Source organism: Hyalella azteca, unplaced genomic scaffold (assembly GCF_000764305.2).
Source record: "Hyalella azteca isolate HAZT.00-mixed unplaced genomic scaffold, Hazt_2.0.2 contig6469, whole genome shotgun sequence".
Lineage (NCBI taxonomy): Eukaryota > Metazoa > Arthropoda > Malacostraca > Amphipoda > Hyalellidae > Hyalella > Hyalella azteca.
The window spans coordinates 25,568-42,953 of NW_025936630.1; the positions used below are offsets into that span (position 1 = coordinate 25,568).

A 17,386-nucleotide genomic window follows, 5' to 3' on the forward strand; every position below is an offset into this window, starting at 1 on the left:
GATCTGATGTAACAATTTCGCGATGTCATTCCGACGTGTTTCAGTCACGTTTTTAAACGAAAACTTTTTCTTTTTGGACCAAATTAGTTGCTCATATAATGCTCTTAAACTAATCGAAGCAAATTATTTAGAGGACGAGGTCGGACATTCAGAGGATCAGATTAACATTCAGAGGGCGAGGTCCGACATTCAGATGGCAAGATCTAACATTCAGAGGGCGAGATCAGAAATTCAGAGGTCGATATTCGACATTCAGAGGGAAAGGTCAGAAATTCAGAGAGGGGCATTCAGATGCAAGATCTAGCATTCAGAAGGCGAGGTTAGAAATTCAGAGGTCGACATTCGACATTCAGAGTGAGAGGTCAGAAATTCAGAGGGTGAGATCCAAAATTCAGATGGCAAGATCTGACATTCAGAGGGCGAGGTCAAAAATTCAGAGGTCGACGTCCGACATTCGGAGGGAGAGGTCAGAAATTCGGAGGGCGAGGACCGACATTCTGAAGACGAGGTCGGACATTCAGAAGATGAGGTCGGACATTCGGAAGACGAGGTCGGACATTCAGAGGACGAGGTCAGACATTCAGAAGACGAAGTCGGACATTCGGAAGACGAAGTTGGACATTCAGAGGACGAGATCCGACATTTAGAAGACGGGATCCGACATTAAGAAGACGGGGTCGGACATTTATAAAACGAAGTCCAACATTCAGAGGGCGAGATCCGACATTTAGAAGACGTGGTCGGACATTTATAAAACTAGGTCCGACATTCAGAGGACGAGATCCGACATTTAGAAGACGAGGTCCGACATTCAGAGGGCGAGATCCGACATTTAGAAGACGAGGTCCGACATTCAGAGGGCGAGATCCGACATTTAAATGAGTTGCAGGCCCGGGGTGATGCCCCCACCGGAGGCCAGGATGGTCAGCACTGCCAAGCTCCTGGGCACGTACTCGAAGCCCCCACAGGGACCCCGGAACTCGACCAAGTCCCCTGACGCCGAGGGGAGGGAGGGGGCGCTGGTTCATTTCGGTCAGGTGAGATTTGAGGAGTTGCAAGAAGAATAATTGGAGATAATTAAATGTAGTATGCACAGTAATGGAGATAATTATAAATTCAATTAGTTAGTATTTTGTTACGGCGGATCTGTGGCTGACCAGCATTTGTGCCTTAAGAGAGTAAAACATTTCTTAGATTGGATGAGTTATGCATCATGTCGTCTTGGGTGTGGCATGTCATCACAAGTGAGTCACATCATCACAAGTGAGTCACACCATTATAAGTGAGTCACACTGACTCACCAGGCTTGAGGCTAACGAAGAACTTGCTCATGATGCCACTCGTCTCGAAGCGCATGACGAGCTCCACGCGCCCCACGTGCTGGGGCGGCGACGTGGGGCTGAAGTAGCGCGTGTGGGGCTTGCCGTCCACCACCGCCTTGATCTGCTCGTGGGGAATAAAACTCTTCATATTGTGATCATCTGTCACTATTTGGCTCATAATCATTATTGTTATTAAGATCATCATAAATTATTTGTGCAAGTCACTTGCATATAGGATATTCTGGCATGTGTACATACGTAGATTTACGAGGAGTGACAGAGTTCAGTTATTCTTGGATGCCAGGAGCCGTGGCCGTGCTGGGCACGAATGGCCGAGTACGGCAGCTGCGAATGGTACGACGTACCTCCATGTAGTGTGCGACGTACCTCCTGATACTGGCCTGGTTATACGTGAGGTCGTGTAGTGCCACGGTACGACGTACCTCGATGAGTATACTGGTTGGTATACGTGAGGTTGTGTGGTGCCGTATTACAACGTATCTCCATCTAGTAGCCAAATTACGTGAAGCTGTTGAGTGTTGTGGTACTATGTAACTCCAGGTACTTGCCTGATATGAGTGAGGTTCCTGTGTACCTCCAGGTAATTAACTGTCGGGTGGCGTGGTACGACGTACCTCGAGGTACTGGCCGGGCAAGAGGCCCGTGAAGTCTGTGGGGTTGGGCAACTCGAAGACGAAGGCCGCCATCTTGTCGGTGACGTCAGAGCGACAAAGTCCTGGTCCTGGTGGGGATGGTTGGGACATGTCCCGCTCTCCTCCAGCGCCACCTCGGCGCTCAGCTGCTCCACCAATTTCTTCTTCTGCATCACGCTCATCTTGCCGAGCTCGTGGTGGATCTTGCGCTCGTTCGGCTTCCTCTCCCTGGCCAATAAGTGGGATTAATGAATGTAAATAAATTTAGCGATAAATCCATATGACTTCAAATTAGTTGCATTCATTGTGGGATTCGATTATCTAAAGGATATAACTGCTTATTGGGATGCCGAGTTACGTAAATTAGAATGATAATTAATCAATGTTAAATCGTTTCATTTGCAATGCAACGAATTTGATTGCGAAGAGAATGGCACGAGATATTCTTATCCATCCTCTTTATAAATTGTAAAATAAATTTTATCAAAACAAGAGATCGTGAATGCAGTTAAATCTTTAGCCAACTGACGCTGACCATAGAACGATGGCCGAATCAAACGTAATTAACTGGTGGAAGCAAGACAGTTGTCAATTCTGTTCTATGCCCATCAAATATAATGGCGCTTAAAATAATCAGCTATAATATAGAAAGATATTGCAAACTTATTTCAATTATCATAGTTTATAGTCAAATTATCCCTACAATATTCTTAAAAACAATGATGAGGAGGATTCGCTATACCAGTATTGAGTCAATGGTATATTGCGGACACTATTCTAGCATTAAACGGTCCTGTCCACAGCGGACATTATCTTCCAGTATTAAGGCGCTGGTATTGCGGATACTATACCAGAATGAAAGCACTGGTATTACGAATACTATACCAGTAGTCAATAGCTTCTAAGCCAAGGAGGCTGGAGTTGCCGATGTACTGCCGCAGGACTTCATTGGAAGGTCCCATGACCCAGCCCGCCTTGGCGTCGCGCAGGAGACGCTCCAGTCCCAGGTCGGTCTGGGACGGCGTTAGTCTTGATTTGAAGGCATGAAATGTGAAGTCTTAAATTGAACAGAACTGAAGGCATAAATTGAAATTGAAGTCTTGAATTCAACTGAGCTGAAGCCCTTAATTTTATTGAAGACCTAAATTGAACTGAACGCCTTGTACCCTCACCTTGTAGCCGCTGCCGCCACACGCATGCAGCATCGTGTCGGAAACTTCACCAACGTTGCGTGCGGCGCAGAACTTTAGCTGCCACAACCAGTGCAGAAGCTTCGATCTGCATGAGGAAAAATATCACTGTAGCCTTCATCTACTAGGTTAGCGGTTGCCGGTCTCCACCTCCCTAACTCCCAGCAACTATCCCCTACCTGGGCAAGTGGTCCACGTTCCGGTGCTTGTCCCAGCAACTATCCCCTACCTGGGCATGTGGTCCACGTCCCGGTACTTGTCCCAGCAACTATCCCCTACCTGGGCAAATGGTCCAAGTCCCGGTGCTTGTCCCAGCAACTATCCCCTACCTGGGCAAATGGTCCAAGTCCCAGTGCTTGTCCCAGCAACTATCCCCTACCTGGGCAAGTGGTCCAAGTCCCGGTGCTTGTCCCAGTTATTATTTTCAGTGGCGCTGTCCAGGGCCTGGGCGACCAGGAAGCACATGCTCCGCACAGCGTTGGTGCTGCTCACCACCTCCCCGAAGTAGTCCTGATCAACATCAGAATATTTTCAGATTAGTGTAAAAAAATTACTAACCCGTCATATAAATGTAGCTTAGGCTCGTTCGAGTAGCACGCCTGAATGTTATATGAATGAAATAGGAATTCTGGGTCATTAAAACATGACAACACAACGTTTGCGTTTACCAAGAGAAGTGTTTACCACGAGAGAGTTTGATACCTCTATATAGTGGCGTAGTCCCACGAGTGCCACTAGTCCCCAACACCCACCTGTATGGTGGGGTAGTCCCACAAGTCCCACTAGTCCCCCAACACCCACCTGTATGGTGGGGTAGTCCCACAAGTCCCCCAAGTCCCCCAAGACCCACCTGTATGGTGGGGTAGTCACAAACTCTCATGCCCATGTCGGCGTGGGCTTTGCGCGTCACGTGTTTCTTGGTGAGGTCGATGCAGGCGAGCGCGATGCCGCTCCAGCACGCCGAGGTGTTCAGCTGGAAGTTTGTCAATGATGCCTCGCTCGATAGCTGCGATAATTTTTATATCTTATATTTATACCTACCGAGTTAGTATAGTCATGTTCTTTAATTATTACCTAGAAATCCTAGTAATAATTATTAGAATAATAAAGCCTTTAAACTTTCCGAGTTGTATGATTAACATCGTGAAACAAAGGATTTCAAGGAAGTTAACCTTAGTTTAAATAGAAGATCAAGTATCAAATTAATTTAATGAAAGGAAATAGATTTAAATAATTGATTAAGGAACCTTCTGGCCTTCACCCTGCTGGCCGATGAGGCGGTCGGTGCTGAAGGTTCCCTCTACGATGAGAGGCCCCGAGTGGTTGCCGTGCATGCCGAGGGCTCGCCAGTCTTCGGTGTTGGACCGAACCTCGTCCTGAGTCACCATATTCAGAACCTCAGTTGTGATGTTCATTAGTATAGTATGTAATAAAATTGATGTATTATATAGATTATTGTACATTATTCTATTATGGTTCATATATATAATTTATTTATGTGTGGGGAATTCGCACTTAAAAATCTGGAGAAAATTTCTAAAACTCTCCTCCAATTCTGAATAAAATTTACAAGATTCTATGATGATGCTGACGAATGCTTATCAGAACGCCGTGTAAAGCAGGAAATTACATTTGAAAATATTTTTTGCGCATTTTCTCATTTATGGAAAAAAGGCGCTATTGTGCCCGTCATGTCCGTCCGTCTGTCCGTCCGTCCCTCCGTGACCACGTTTTCGTCGACGAGAAAATGCGCTCTCTGTCACTCACTGCAGTGAGTGTGATTTTTTTTTTATTTTGCATCCCACAATAAACTGCTTATTATAAATTATTATGCAATAAAAAATACATTGCATTGTACCTTATAGACGAGGAACAGCGAAGTATGACTGTAGTTCCTCCGGAAGTCAGGTGCGATCGTATGAATGACGTACCAGTCAGCGTAGCCCGCTGACGTCACCCAGGAGCCGTACTTCAAAATCTTGACGTGAATGTCGTCCACGTAGCGACACTTGGACGAAACACTCGACCAAAAGTGACCACCTGCAAAATATTTTAATTAGTATAAATATCATGAGATGAAATGGCTTTCAAAATAATCACATCATCACATCCACCTCAACTCGACTACAAAATTGTCAATCCTAAGCATTTGCCGTCAACCTACTGACGTTCTTCAGTATTAATAAAATTAGCATCAATAGAACCTACAATATTCTCGTTTATTTCCCTGAGTGCACGCCTGACCTGTAGCAGGGTCGGAGTACGACAAAGTCCCGACCAGCGCGTCGCTGTCAAGCCTCGTCAGCAGATCTGTGATGCGCTCGTTGTTGTGGTGTCGCATGAGCAGCAAAGCCACCGCAGTAAGGTGCATGACTGTGCATTAAAGAATTAACTCTTTATTTGATGTGTGTGGAGTAATTAATTGATTATATTACGTCTGATGATTAAAGTATTAAAATCATTAGGGATTTCTTAAAGGGGTTGTATGTAAATTCAGCTGGCATATTATTCTGAATCGGTAGAGGTACCAAGTAAAGATTAAATTTAACACAAGCATTGAAAAGGTAACGTGATGAATTTTTATTTGCTAATTACTATATAATTCAAAAAATGATGTGTCGGACATTATCTACTGTAGACCGTGGGCGTAGAAGGGTAGCCGTAACACTCGACCTACTGTAGACCATGGCCGTATAGAAGGGCAGCCGTAACACTAGACCTACTGTAGACCATGGCCGTAAAAGGGCAGCCGTAACATTAGACCTACTGTAGACCATGACCGTAGAAGGGCAGCCGTAACACTAGACCTACTGTAGACCATGGCCGTAGAAGGGCAGCCGTAACACTCGACCTACTGTAGACCATGGCCGTAGAAGGGCAGCCGTAACACTCGACCTACTGTAGACCATGGCCGTAGAAGGGCAGCCGTATCTTGCCAGGGTCTCGGTGATCATGGCAGCGCATTGGTGGGTCTCCCCCAGACCCCCCAACTTCTGGGGGACGATGAGCCCCAGCAGCCCCAGGGAGGCGAGGGCGTCCAGGCTCTCGCGGGGGAAGGTGTACGTCTGGTCGCAGTGAACCTGAGGAACGATCTCATATAACCTGTTGTCGTACGTCTGGTCGCAGTGAACCTGAGGAACGATCTCATATAAACTGTTGTCGTACATCTGGTCGCAGTGCACCTGTGGAACGATATCATGTGAACGGTTGTCGTACGTCTGGGTGCAGTGCACCTGAGGAACGATCTCATGTGAACTATTATCGTACGTCTGGTCGCAGTGAAAAATTGAGGGACGGTCTCATGTGAACTGTTTTCGTACGTCTGATCGCAGTGAACCTGGGGGAAGGTCACATGTGAACTGTTGTCGTACGTCTGGTCGCAGTGCACCTGAGGAACGAAATCATGTGAACTGTTGTAGTATGTCTGATCGCAGTGAATCTGAGGAACGATCTCATGTGAACTGACGTCGTACGTCTGGTTTAAGTAAGCCTGAGGGACGATGTCGTGTGAATTGTTGTACATCTGATCGCATTCCACCTGAGAGACGATCTCATATGAACTGTTGTATATCTGATCGCAGTGAGCTTGAGGATCGATCTCATGTGAACCGTTGTCATACGTCTGATATGATTTTATTCACTGCACGTTACTCACGCACGAGGTCTGATTTCACGCGTTACGTGTTACTCACCGCATGAGGTCTGATCTTGAGCCTGCAGACCTCAATGAGGTCGTCCCTGAGCCTCTTCTGGCGCTCGCTCAGACCCCAGTCGGGGTCGTAGTCCGAGGACAGACCCCAGAACTCCCCCTTGCCCCACCGCTTGCTAGGCCCCACCCTGCTGGGCCCATTCAATAGCCAGTTAAAATGTCAACATGTTAATCAACATCCAAAGCATACACAAATAATTTTATCCATCATTTTAAAGCATTCAACTACTGAAGTATTCTGATATATTCTAGATAAGGAAAGAGTTTCCGATCACGTCGCCCCGCAATAAGTAACTGAAAGCAAAGTTTAACTACGTAAAAAAGTTTTTCATAGCTACTTTGATGCGTGAAATAATTCGTCATACTTTATTCATCGTATCAATCCGCCTTACTCAAACCATGACGTTCAATACAACGAACTAAATTCATTATAATCAAACTATAACAGTCAACTGTTCATACTCACAAGCCTTCAGCAGTATTTGTCATCGGTATGGTGTACGTGGCTTCGAAGTTCCCTCAGAATCCTGTTTATTGAGAAGTTTACACACGTGATAAACTTTTCCCTAGAGCTGGACAGAATAAATATCGCCTTACTTTCATTTACAATTATCTTGTTATTATAAAAACTTCATCTTTCTCAACCTAGCGACGTGCGACCCGTGTTGTAAAATTCATTTGAAGGTAGTTTCTCCCATCCTATTTTGTGTCTGTATGTTATAATTGATGGATTAAAAGCATTCAGTAAAATTGTGTTCAGCGCACTTCCAGCTGCTATTCATTCCGATGGAATGCGTATTAATGAGAACGTCATTGTCCGTTTCTGGCATGAAACATTCTGAATGCACAAATTTGGTCTTCTCTGAAGCATTTAGTTTGTATTCCCAACGTGAAAACGTAACATATCAAAATCCCTCGCCTAAATGAAAGCTAGGAAAATTAATGTTATCACTTGAGCCAAGATTGTGATGAAAGTGCCAAGCCCCTACACTTGCACGAGCGACTGTCTGTACCTGACCATCAAATGTGACAGACTGCCTCTGTTTTCAGGCTCAGCCTTGAGCAACAAGAAGGAGCGTTGGTGCTAAACGAGTTTTTGGTCTTGTTCATGAGCTCTATTTTTATCACTCAGCAACAAAGCACTACAAATAAAAGGTCTCTTAATCGGAACCAATTATCTACGCAACTATAATAAATTACTTTCAAATTCTGGTTTATTGATTCTTGGCTTAGGATTGCCCTGGAAATTGCTTAGTTTGTCTTAGGATTACGACGGAAATTGCGGTTTTATCTCTAATTGCAGAGTATAGTGTAGCATAGTATATAAGCGGTGCACGCTAGGTGGAGCAAGGCCTGTTGTCAAGTCTGTAATGTTCTTGTTTATTATTACAACACTTCTCTTTAACTTCACTTCTTGTCTGTTTGTCTGCCTGCTACAAATCTTGTAATCGAAACTTAACACACTTCTACTTATCTTATCGATCTGAAATTTTGCACACTTGCGTAAAGTTGGAGACAATGCATGAATTAATTGACAAAATAAATAATTTTACGAATAAAAATTTTTTGTTTTCAACATTAAAAAACCTGAAAAAATAATTTTGTCAGATACAAATCTTATAATTGATATTTGACACACTTTTACCTGTCCAATTGATATGAAATTTTGCACACTTGTGTGAAGTTGGAGGCAATGCATGAATCAATTGACGGAATAAATAATTTTGAAAAAAATTTATGTAGGTATTAAAAAAATTAAAAATTATTTTTGTTTAATATTCGAAAATAAAATTACAAATTCATTGTACATCTGTAACATTGGAAACACTAGATTCTTTAGAAGTGTTGTCTTTAAAAAGTAATTCTTAAACGTAGGGCAACATGGGGCAGCGCGCTCCCCCCCCCCTCCTTTTTTAAACTAAATTTTTGATGAAGTTCTAATTGATACGAGGTGGTTCTTTGTTTTGTTTAAAGGTACAACTAATGAGGAATGTATGATGTGAATTAGACGCCTATATGTTTATTCAATTTTTAATGAAACACTATTTTGTAAAAAGTGTCAAAATGGGCCCATTGCCCCACCCCTGGGGTAACGGGCTCATGGGCTTGGGGCAAGGCGCCCACACTTGGTCCCTTTACCACAAATGCATATTTTTTGTTTAAAAATGAAAAAAACAACACTTTACAGTTAAAAATAAGAAAATGTAATAAAAAATATGACATTCACTCATTTATTAACAACTCAAAAAATCATATACTACTTAACTTGAAAAAAATATACTCTTGGCTTAAAAAATCTTGCACTGACGTGAAGAAAAATATTTCATTGACATACAAATATATATCCTTGACTTGAAAAATATATCTTTGCGATAAAAAATTCGTCCTAAACATGAAAAAATGTATCCATGACTAGAAAAAATATTTTTTAGTTGATCAGGAAAAAAACTTCGTTCCAGTTTCGTCCATAATCCAGATATTATGTGGAGAGAATTCGTACCTAATCGTGATTTCAGCCAACACCATGCATAAAAACTCATCAACTTTGGCTCATTGGTGTTGGCTGAAATCAATTTTTTGCACTCGATAAGGGGTCATAAATACGCATATTTAGAAACTAAACCTGCTGCCTTGAGGCGGCCAATAAAAAAATCATGCAATATGAAGTGTAATTTGTGATTCAAAAAGCTAATCATAGTTTGAAAAGGTCATAGAGACAAATCTAATGATGACATGACTTCACCATGGGCGCTTTGCCCCGTGACACGCGTGAGCCCGTTACCCCACTAGGTATCATTTCAACTTATATCGTGTCAACATTTTATTTTAAAAACTAATAGTCTAAACTTGATCTCAAAATTATCCCTATAAATATTACTTTGAAAATATAATTCACATTAATTTCAAAAGCTTCATCTACAGTAATCGAAAAATATTTTATTTAGCAGCAAAAAAATTTTTTCTGGACTAAAACAGTTATTCACAAATAACTTAATAACGCAACAACTTAGCAAAACGTAAATCCGTACTCTTCATCCCAGTGAAACTCTCGACTGGCGGTAGAGAACACGGGCCAATATCTGAAATACTTAGCGAGAAACCCGCTATGGGCCCATGACCCGCAGGGGGCTCGCTGCCCCATGTTACCCTATATTATTTTTATAAGAGGTTTATAAATTGTTTTTACCTAATCTAAAACATGTTGAGGGACTAGACAGCTACCGGACTTCTCAATAGTATAATAGGAGCTTCGGCTTTGAAGAATAGGCCTGGATAGGCCTGTCGCCGTCAATGGCTCAGACATTTTCCTGGCTAGAAGTCAGGGAGCCTAGAACGTTTCCTAAAATACTAAATATATATCAAAGAATTTTGGCTTTAGAAATGTTCGGTTTAGGCTTTGTTTGCAATTGACACGGCACAGCGGTGCAGAATTTTCGTAAAACCTAGAAAACCGAAAGAATCACTTAGCAGCTTTCGATTTAATTTCAGATTTATTTATAAACCTTTAAATAATATAAATAAAGTGATGTGTTGTTCTGGTAAAATGTGTGTTGTTCTGTGGTGCTCGATCTTCTTTAGCAGTAACAGATCTATGGAATAAAAATAACATGCGTTTAAAAATTACTTTTTAAAGACAACACTTCTAAAGAATCCAGTGTCTTGGATATTACACGTGTACAATGTACAATGAATTTCTAATGTTACTTTCAATATTAAAATACATTAATTTTCAAATTTTTTTAACATATAAAAATTTTGTAAATTTTCAAAAAATTGTATTCTGTCAATTGATTGATGCATAGTCTCTGACTTTACGCAAGTGTGCAAAATTTCAGATCGGTGGGACAGATAGAAGTGTGTTAAATATCGATCATAAGATTTGTTGCAGATAGACAAACAACAAACAACAAGAAGTGAAGTGAAAAAGAAATGTTGTAATAATTACCAGTTTTCAAGGCCGCTAGTTTTTTTTACGGAAAACTGTTCTGAAAGAATTGCTCGTACAGACGTATAACTTACGAATGAAGTTCGAATATGAAACTTTCTCCACTCTAAACATCACTGAAAGTCTGTAATATGTTTATATGAGGCGTTATGTTAATATTTGAGTAGTAGTTTGGGGAATGTTGCAGACTCTCCAAAACGGACACGAGACACGTTAAGATATATTATTTTTTATCCATACGAGCATGACAGAAAACATTTGAACGTAGTTTTCGATATTCATTTCTATGTCGGAAATGCATATGAATATTAACGTTTGTTAAATTTGTTGGTCAACGTTTCTCTCCACGTTCTCATAGATTTAGGTATAGATGATGATAAATTCAAGTCGTCTATTAAGGACACGTTTGTTTACAGTTGTCAGCTGGCCATACGGCACGAAACTTCTTCCTCATGTGAAACCAAGTCTCGTGAAATATTGAGCTTGTGCCTGTATACCCTTTTTTTCTTTTGTTTAATTAACAGAAATGAACAGAAACTTGAAGCTTCTTCTTTATGCCTCCGCCATTTTTATTCTATACTTCTACTATGGTATTTTGCAAGAAAGAATGTAAGTTTTCTGTCATTGTGTTGATTTATAATATAGTATTTGTAAACTTTTTAATATCTTTTCAGGTGAACAACAAATATTTTGTCAACATCACTCAAGCTTTTACATTATTCAAGTTTTTATACGCTCATAAAAATGATTTATCTTGACAAAAATTTAAATTCTCTAATAAAAACACTAATAATATTCACATTTTAAAAACCTTACTAAGGTCTAAGATTAATTGTCAAATAAATGGCATTCATTCACAGGATTGGAATTTCCCATGATTAGCACTAGATTGGAATTTTTCTACCCAATGCCAATGTGACAAATTTCTATTAATTTAGACTCCTGCAGACTATTGCAGAGTGCAGCCTGATACTGATTCAAAGTGATTGTGAACTTTTATCAATAATTAGATTGGAGCTATTAGGAGGTAATTTATTGGGAATGTAATTTGTAGATAGAAAGATATTTATGGCCTTTGTTTGCAGCCTTGAGTAATTTTTCTACAGGAAATTGAGAAAGATGGCAAATATTTGGTCAATGTTTTTCAAAAATCACCTATAAAACATTTTACTTGCAATTTCTAAAAATTGCAGTAAATTATGGCAGAATGTCTAAAATGTACTTAACTAAAAAGTATATTTTACCAAAAATTTTTTAATTAAATTTGTGACATGATTCACTTTGCTTAATCTAATTTAAAAATTAAAGTTAAAAAAAATGTTCTAAAAATCCAGCTTTATTATTGCAAATGAAATGCCAGATAGGAAGATGAGTCTAAATCACTGCACACTGCTGAATAAACCAAACTTGGAAAAAGGACCGACAAATTTGGAATATTATTCTGAATGTTAATTTGATTAGGTGAGATTAATTATATATCTTTTATCATTTCAGAACACGCACACAGTATGGGGAAAACAAAGAGAAATTCATCTACTCACTTGCACTGGTGTTCTTTCAGTGCATTGTTAATGCATTCTACGCCAAGATGAGTAAGTTCCCACATTGGGCGTGAAATAATGAATGCTCTATTATTAAGTGCTGCTAACTTTTGTATACTTATTGTGTATATTTAATTTGCAGCAATAACAACCTCTATATCAGTTGAATTAATGCATTTAACCCATTCTTGTAATAGATAATATTTTAAGTTGAATCTATTTATGAGTCAAGATGATGCTTTGAAATGGCTATGTAATTTAGATATTGTCCTGCTGCCAGAATTCCCTGTACTGGCTGTACATGATTGTGTTATTTTCTGATATTACTAGGTTATGTTTTTCAGCTGCAAACACTGCATTAAAATAAGACTGAAGTGAATATTATTTATATAATTGGGCAAAGTACTGATACCTCAACTTCATAATATTCTTTTTGCAGTGTTGCAGTTTGTCTTGCAGCAGGGAGAAGATACAACAAAGAGAAGCTACTATGCTACGTCTGCCCTCACCTACCTCCTGGCAATGGTGTCATCAAATATGGCTCTCCAGTGGGTGCCCTACCCCACGCAGGTACATAGTGTACAATTATCTAGCTCAATTTTCTATTATTTACAGCAACAAATTGTCTAAAATTTATTTTCTGAACTTGTAATGTGTTCTGAACATTCATTTAAATCCTTCATGAACAGTTCTCTGCTCGTAGTATGACAGCTTATGTGCTAATTTACTTTTTTGCTACTTACTACTACTTTCAAAATTATTTGTAGCATAATATTAAATATATGTTTTCGTTTGGTAAAATTTAATGCCACTTGTGTTGAAATACTGTTTTAAACAAAATGTGTTCTATGCTAGTCTTATTATTTAATCAAAATGTAATTTGTTTCATACAAAAAACTTCCTTCAAAACCTTCCAACAAATATTCCCATAATAGTTTCCTTTCTTCATTTTTCATCTGATGCCATTTCTATTGTATATTTGTGGCATTGCTGTTGTGTAATAATAATATGTAATGATGTAATAGTATTAATGATTTCTCCTCTAAAAAAAATGAATTTTTGGCAGGTGGTGGGGAAATCTTGCAAACCAATCCCTGTAATGATCATGGGTGTCATCATTGGGCGCAAAGTATACAGCCTCAAGAAATATCTTTTCATCGGCCTCATAGTAATGGGTAATCATGAAAAATGAGAAAAATGAAACGTGCAAGCTTATCTGGAATGGAACTTCTCTGCTGGAAAAATTTGCAGTTGAATTTTGTCCAAATTTGTCGATCTGTCTTTTGAAGAGACCTTTCATAATGTCAGACTACAGTATTGAAATTATTTGATTGTGTTCAATGATATTATATTCTTAATGACTTGGATTCTGTTGTAGATTTTGATGGCTAATTATGTACTGCTGTTGCCTTTTCTATCATTGTTGGACGATGTATAATAATGTATTAATAAATTTCCTGATGCTTTTAGGCGTGGTGCTGTTCATATACAAGGACCAGCAGGCGACCACTGCTGCTGCTGCTGAAGTTTCGGGTCCTGGTCTGGGAGAGCTGCTGCTGGTGAGTGTGTGGCTTAGAGATGAGATTTTCTTTGTCTTCTCATAAGTTTTCATACAAATGGGATTTAATTTACAGATGACATTTAATAACAGATGAGATTTAATTTACAGATGTGATTTAATTCCAGATGAGATTTGATTACAGATGATACTTAATTCCAGATGAAATTAAATTTGCTGTTCTAAATTTGGCTTAGAGATGAGATTTTTGTTGCTTGTCTTCTTCTCAGTTCTGACTTATGATATACCGGTATGTTTTGAATGAAGCTGTGTTGATGTTGCTTCTTAAAAATGTTCAAGTGTCTTTGTATTTTGCAGCTCCTGTCCCTCATAATGGACGGTCTGACGGGAGCTGTTCAGGAACGCATGATATCAGAGCACAAGACCAAGTCTGGCTACATGATGCTCAACATGAACGCCTGGTCTATTGGCTATGTTGCCTTTGGTATGTGGCAGCAGTAATCATGTATTGGTTACCTCGCCTTTAGTATTTACCAAAAGTTCTCATGCATTGGCTATCATTGCTATTGGTAACTTTTACCCAATGAAATTTTGGAAATGTTTAATTGAGTTTTATCTTATGGAGATAAACTCCACTTGAACAATTCGAATGAAAATTTAATCTTTTTTTATGCTAATTATTTATTATGAAATCTTCCATTTTTTGACGAAAAAAATTACATTTAATTTCCCATCATGTTCCACTTGAAAAGCAAAAAAATCGCCTTCATTGTTGCTTTGCTTTTTCTAATATCTATAATCATAAATATTTATATTTCTAAATAAAGTATCTAATTTACCCTATATATTATTTTTTTGAATATATACGCATATTAAACTGATATTTATAATCCCAAATTATCTACCTACCTATTCGTCCAAAATTTTCTTCGTTTTCAACTTGTAAATCAATTTTAATGCTGAAATAATACTTTACAGGGAAAAATTTAATAACAATGTTTTTTCTGCTTAATTTTTCAGCCTTGCTTGTGACTGGGGAAATTTTTGCATTTTGGGCGTTTGTTCAGCGCTTCCCGTTTGTGCTCTACAACATGCTTGTGTTCAGCGTCTGCAGCGCTCTGGGACAGGTAATATTATATCATCATTTATTCAGGAAAACAGTTGTTTTAACCTATATCTGATGTTGAGAAGAAAAAATTTTCGTTTAGTCACGGGATCCACCTACTATAGATTATAATATAAAATCTGTTGTTGACGTTTTGCCGTTCTTCATGTTTCATGGACTGTAAAATCAGTTGATGAATGATTGTTTCCATTTCTTCATGTTTCGTAGATTGTATATTATGGCGTTGATTACAAAATGAGTGATGGTTTGCAGTCTCTATATTCGCGTAGATTGTATAATATGTTGTTGATGTTAAGCAGTTCTTCACATTCCCGTATATTTGTACAAATTTAATGTTGATTGTTGACAGTTCTTCATATTCCTGATGGTGAGCGACTTCGGGCCCTTGCCTTGCAGCATCACGACCACGACACGCAAGTTCTTCACTGTACTCGGCAGCGTCCTGATCTTCGGTAACGCGCTCACCATACGCCAGTGGGTCGGCACTGCTGTCGTCTTTGCTGGTCAGTCGGGAGGAATTCTTGAGTTATGACTAAAATAATTCTATTTATACATATCATAATTTATATATATATCTATAGTATACATATTTATATGTATTATAATTCGCAACGCGCTCACCATGCCCCAAAGGGTCGGCACTGCTGTCGTCTGTGCTGGTCAGTCGGGTGGGATTCTTGATTTATGACTAATATAATTCTATTTATACATGTCATTATTGTATGTTTAGGGTAGAGCCCTTCATTTAGACATGTTTGGTTAAAAATGATGCCAGTTTTATTAAGAACTTCTTTTGAGTTGAAGTTCTCAAAAGAAGTTATTTATAAAACTGGCATCCTTTTTAACCAAACATATCATAATTGATATATATATTTTTTAATTTATGTGTATTATAATTTGCAAAGCGCTCACCATGCGCCAGAGGGTCCGCACTGCCGTGGTTTCCGCTGGTCAGTGTTGCGGGAGAGATGTGAATTATTGATTTATATTTAATGTTTTATGTACGTGATTGTTTTCAGATTTATATTTAGATTGTACACTTTTATTTAGGTAATGCATATTAATTTTGGACCATTGCGACATGACTATTGAATATTTTTATGAAGTTTTTTATTTAGATTTTATACAAAATCGAAAACGTATAAAATGTTGATTTTGTATGTGCAGGGCTGACGCTGGATGCAGTCTACGGCAAAGCCAGCCTCAAGACAGCCAAGCCTGTCGTCAAATGAGCCTCTCCTCTACTGAAGTAAAAGCCTTCTACGTTGAAATTATTTAAACCTTCAGGCGGAAAAGAAGAAATTGGCCCTAATAATGTTCTTGACATGCATAGACAAAAATTTGAGACTCAAGATGTCAAGAGACTCTCCTTTTTGACTATTAAAACTTAATTATTCATGAAGTGATCATAGCATTTCGTTGTTTTTACATGCAATATCGGCAAATAAATTATTGAAATTAACCCAATTATGAACGAACTTGCTGTCAGCTGTGGAGTTTAACAGGAAATTTCTTGAGCCCGTTGCTAGTCTTGCTCTCATTTTTAATGTTTTTTGTTCCATTGTATTTTCAACACATTTTCTAAGAACTTTGTTGTACTTGTTAATTTAATTTTTATTATTTATTTTTTGTTACAAGTTCTAGAGTTTTCCAGCCTTTGTAGTTCAAACATACCGAGGGCAAATTCGGTTTCCTTAACGCAATGTCATAGGAACTTCAAGTCGAGGGCAACACAAATTTAATTTAAAAATTTGCACAAAAACGCGTCAAAATTACACGTTAAATTATTTTAATGGCAGTCAACCGCCATTGAGATAATATATAAGAATAAATAAATAAAGTAATAAATGGTTGTTTCGTCTAAAATTAACTTGATCACTTTGCGATAGCAATCAAGATGCGGGATTCTAAACTTTTTACTTACCTGATGTAGCGCGGAGTATTCTAACCTCTTTCTAACCCAAAAATTCTCTTAATTTTCTTTGCATGAACTTGTTCTCTGTTATAAATACTCTATTGAGTCAGTTAACCAGTCTTGTGGGAATCTGTATCTAATAAAACACAATCAATACCACTTGAATCTGTATCTTGAATCTTCTCATTACTCTAATAATGATGAAGTTGTTTCGAAACTTGTATTTATTGTATCGCATTTGCGCCTCCGGAATAACTTTTTTACTATGGGTTAAACGTCTCGCGTAACGAAATTTATTTTGTGTCATGGATCTCAGGTTTGTAACCTTAATAGTAATTTTCTAATGCACAATAATGCTCTGTTACTGAGGTTGCGTGTCTTGAAACATTATTACTTGGTCAGGATTACCTGAACATGATTACTCGATTTATGCATTACCCAAACATAATGACTTGATGTTTTCAT

The 17,386-nt window shown here is 38.8% G+C and overlaps 2 protein-coding genes across 2 annotated transcripts; one reads left to right on the forward strand and one right to left on the reverse strand.

Annotated features, from left to right (window-relative positions):
- Positions 1-874: 874 nt before the first annotated feature.
- On the reverse strand, positions 875-7,894 carry LOC108665730 (probable acyl-CoA dehydrogenase fadE25). The gene is given in 14 exon segments (XM_047880852.1): positions 875-993; positions 1,302-1,443; positions 1,958-2,052; positions 2,055-2,203; positions 2,861-2,988; positions 3,148-3,253; positions 3,545-3,675; positions 4,016-4,171; positions 4,413-4,541; positions 5,024-5,205; positions 5,410-5,538; positions 6,065-6,245; positions 6,858-7,005; positions 7,341-7,894. Coding segments are annotated over 14 exon segments (1,818 nt in total). The 5' UTR covers positions 7,364-7,894.
- Positions 7,895-11,231: 3,337 nt separating this feature from the next.
- Positions 11,232-16,593, forward strand: LOC108665733 (solute carrier family 35 member B1). Its single transcript, XM_018152524.2, has 9 exons — positions 11,232-11,429; positions 12,315-12,412; positions 12,801-12,931; positions 13,428-13,536; positions 13,832-13,920; positions 14,238-14,364; positions 14,901-15,007; positions 15,356-15,509; positions 16,174-16,593. The coding sequence occupies exons 1-9, from the start codon at positions 11,347-11,349 to the stop codon at positions 16,236-16,238; spliced, it is 963 nt and encodes a 320-aa protein (XP_018008013.1). The 5' UTR covers positions 11,232-11,346; the 3' UTR covers positions 16,239-16,593.
- Positions 16,594-17,386: the final 793 nt, after the last annotated feature.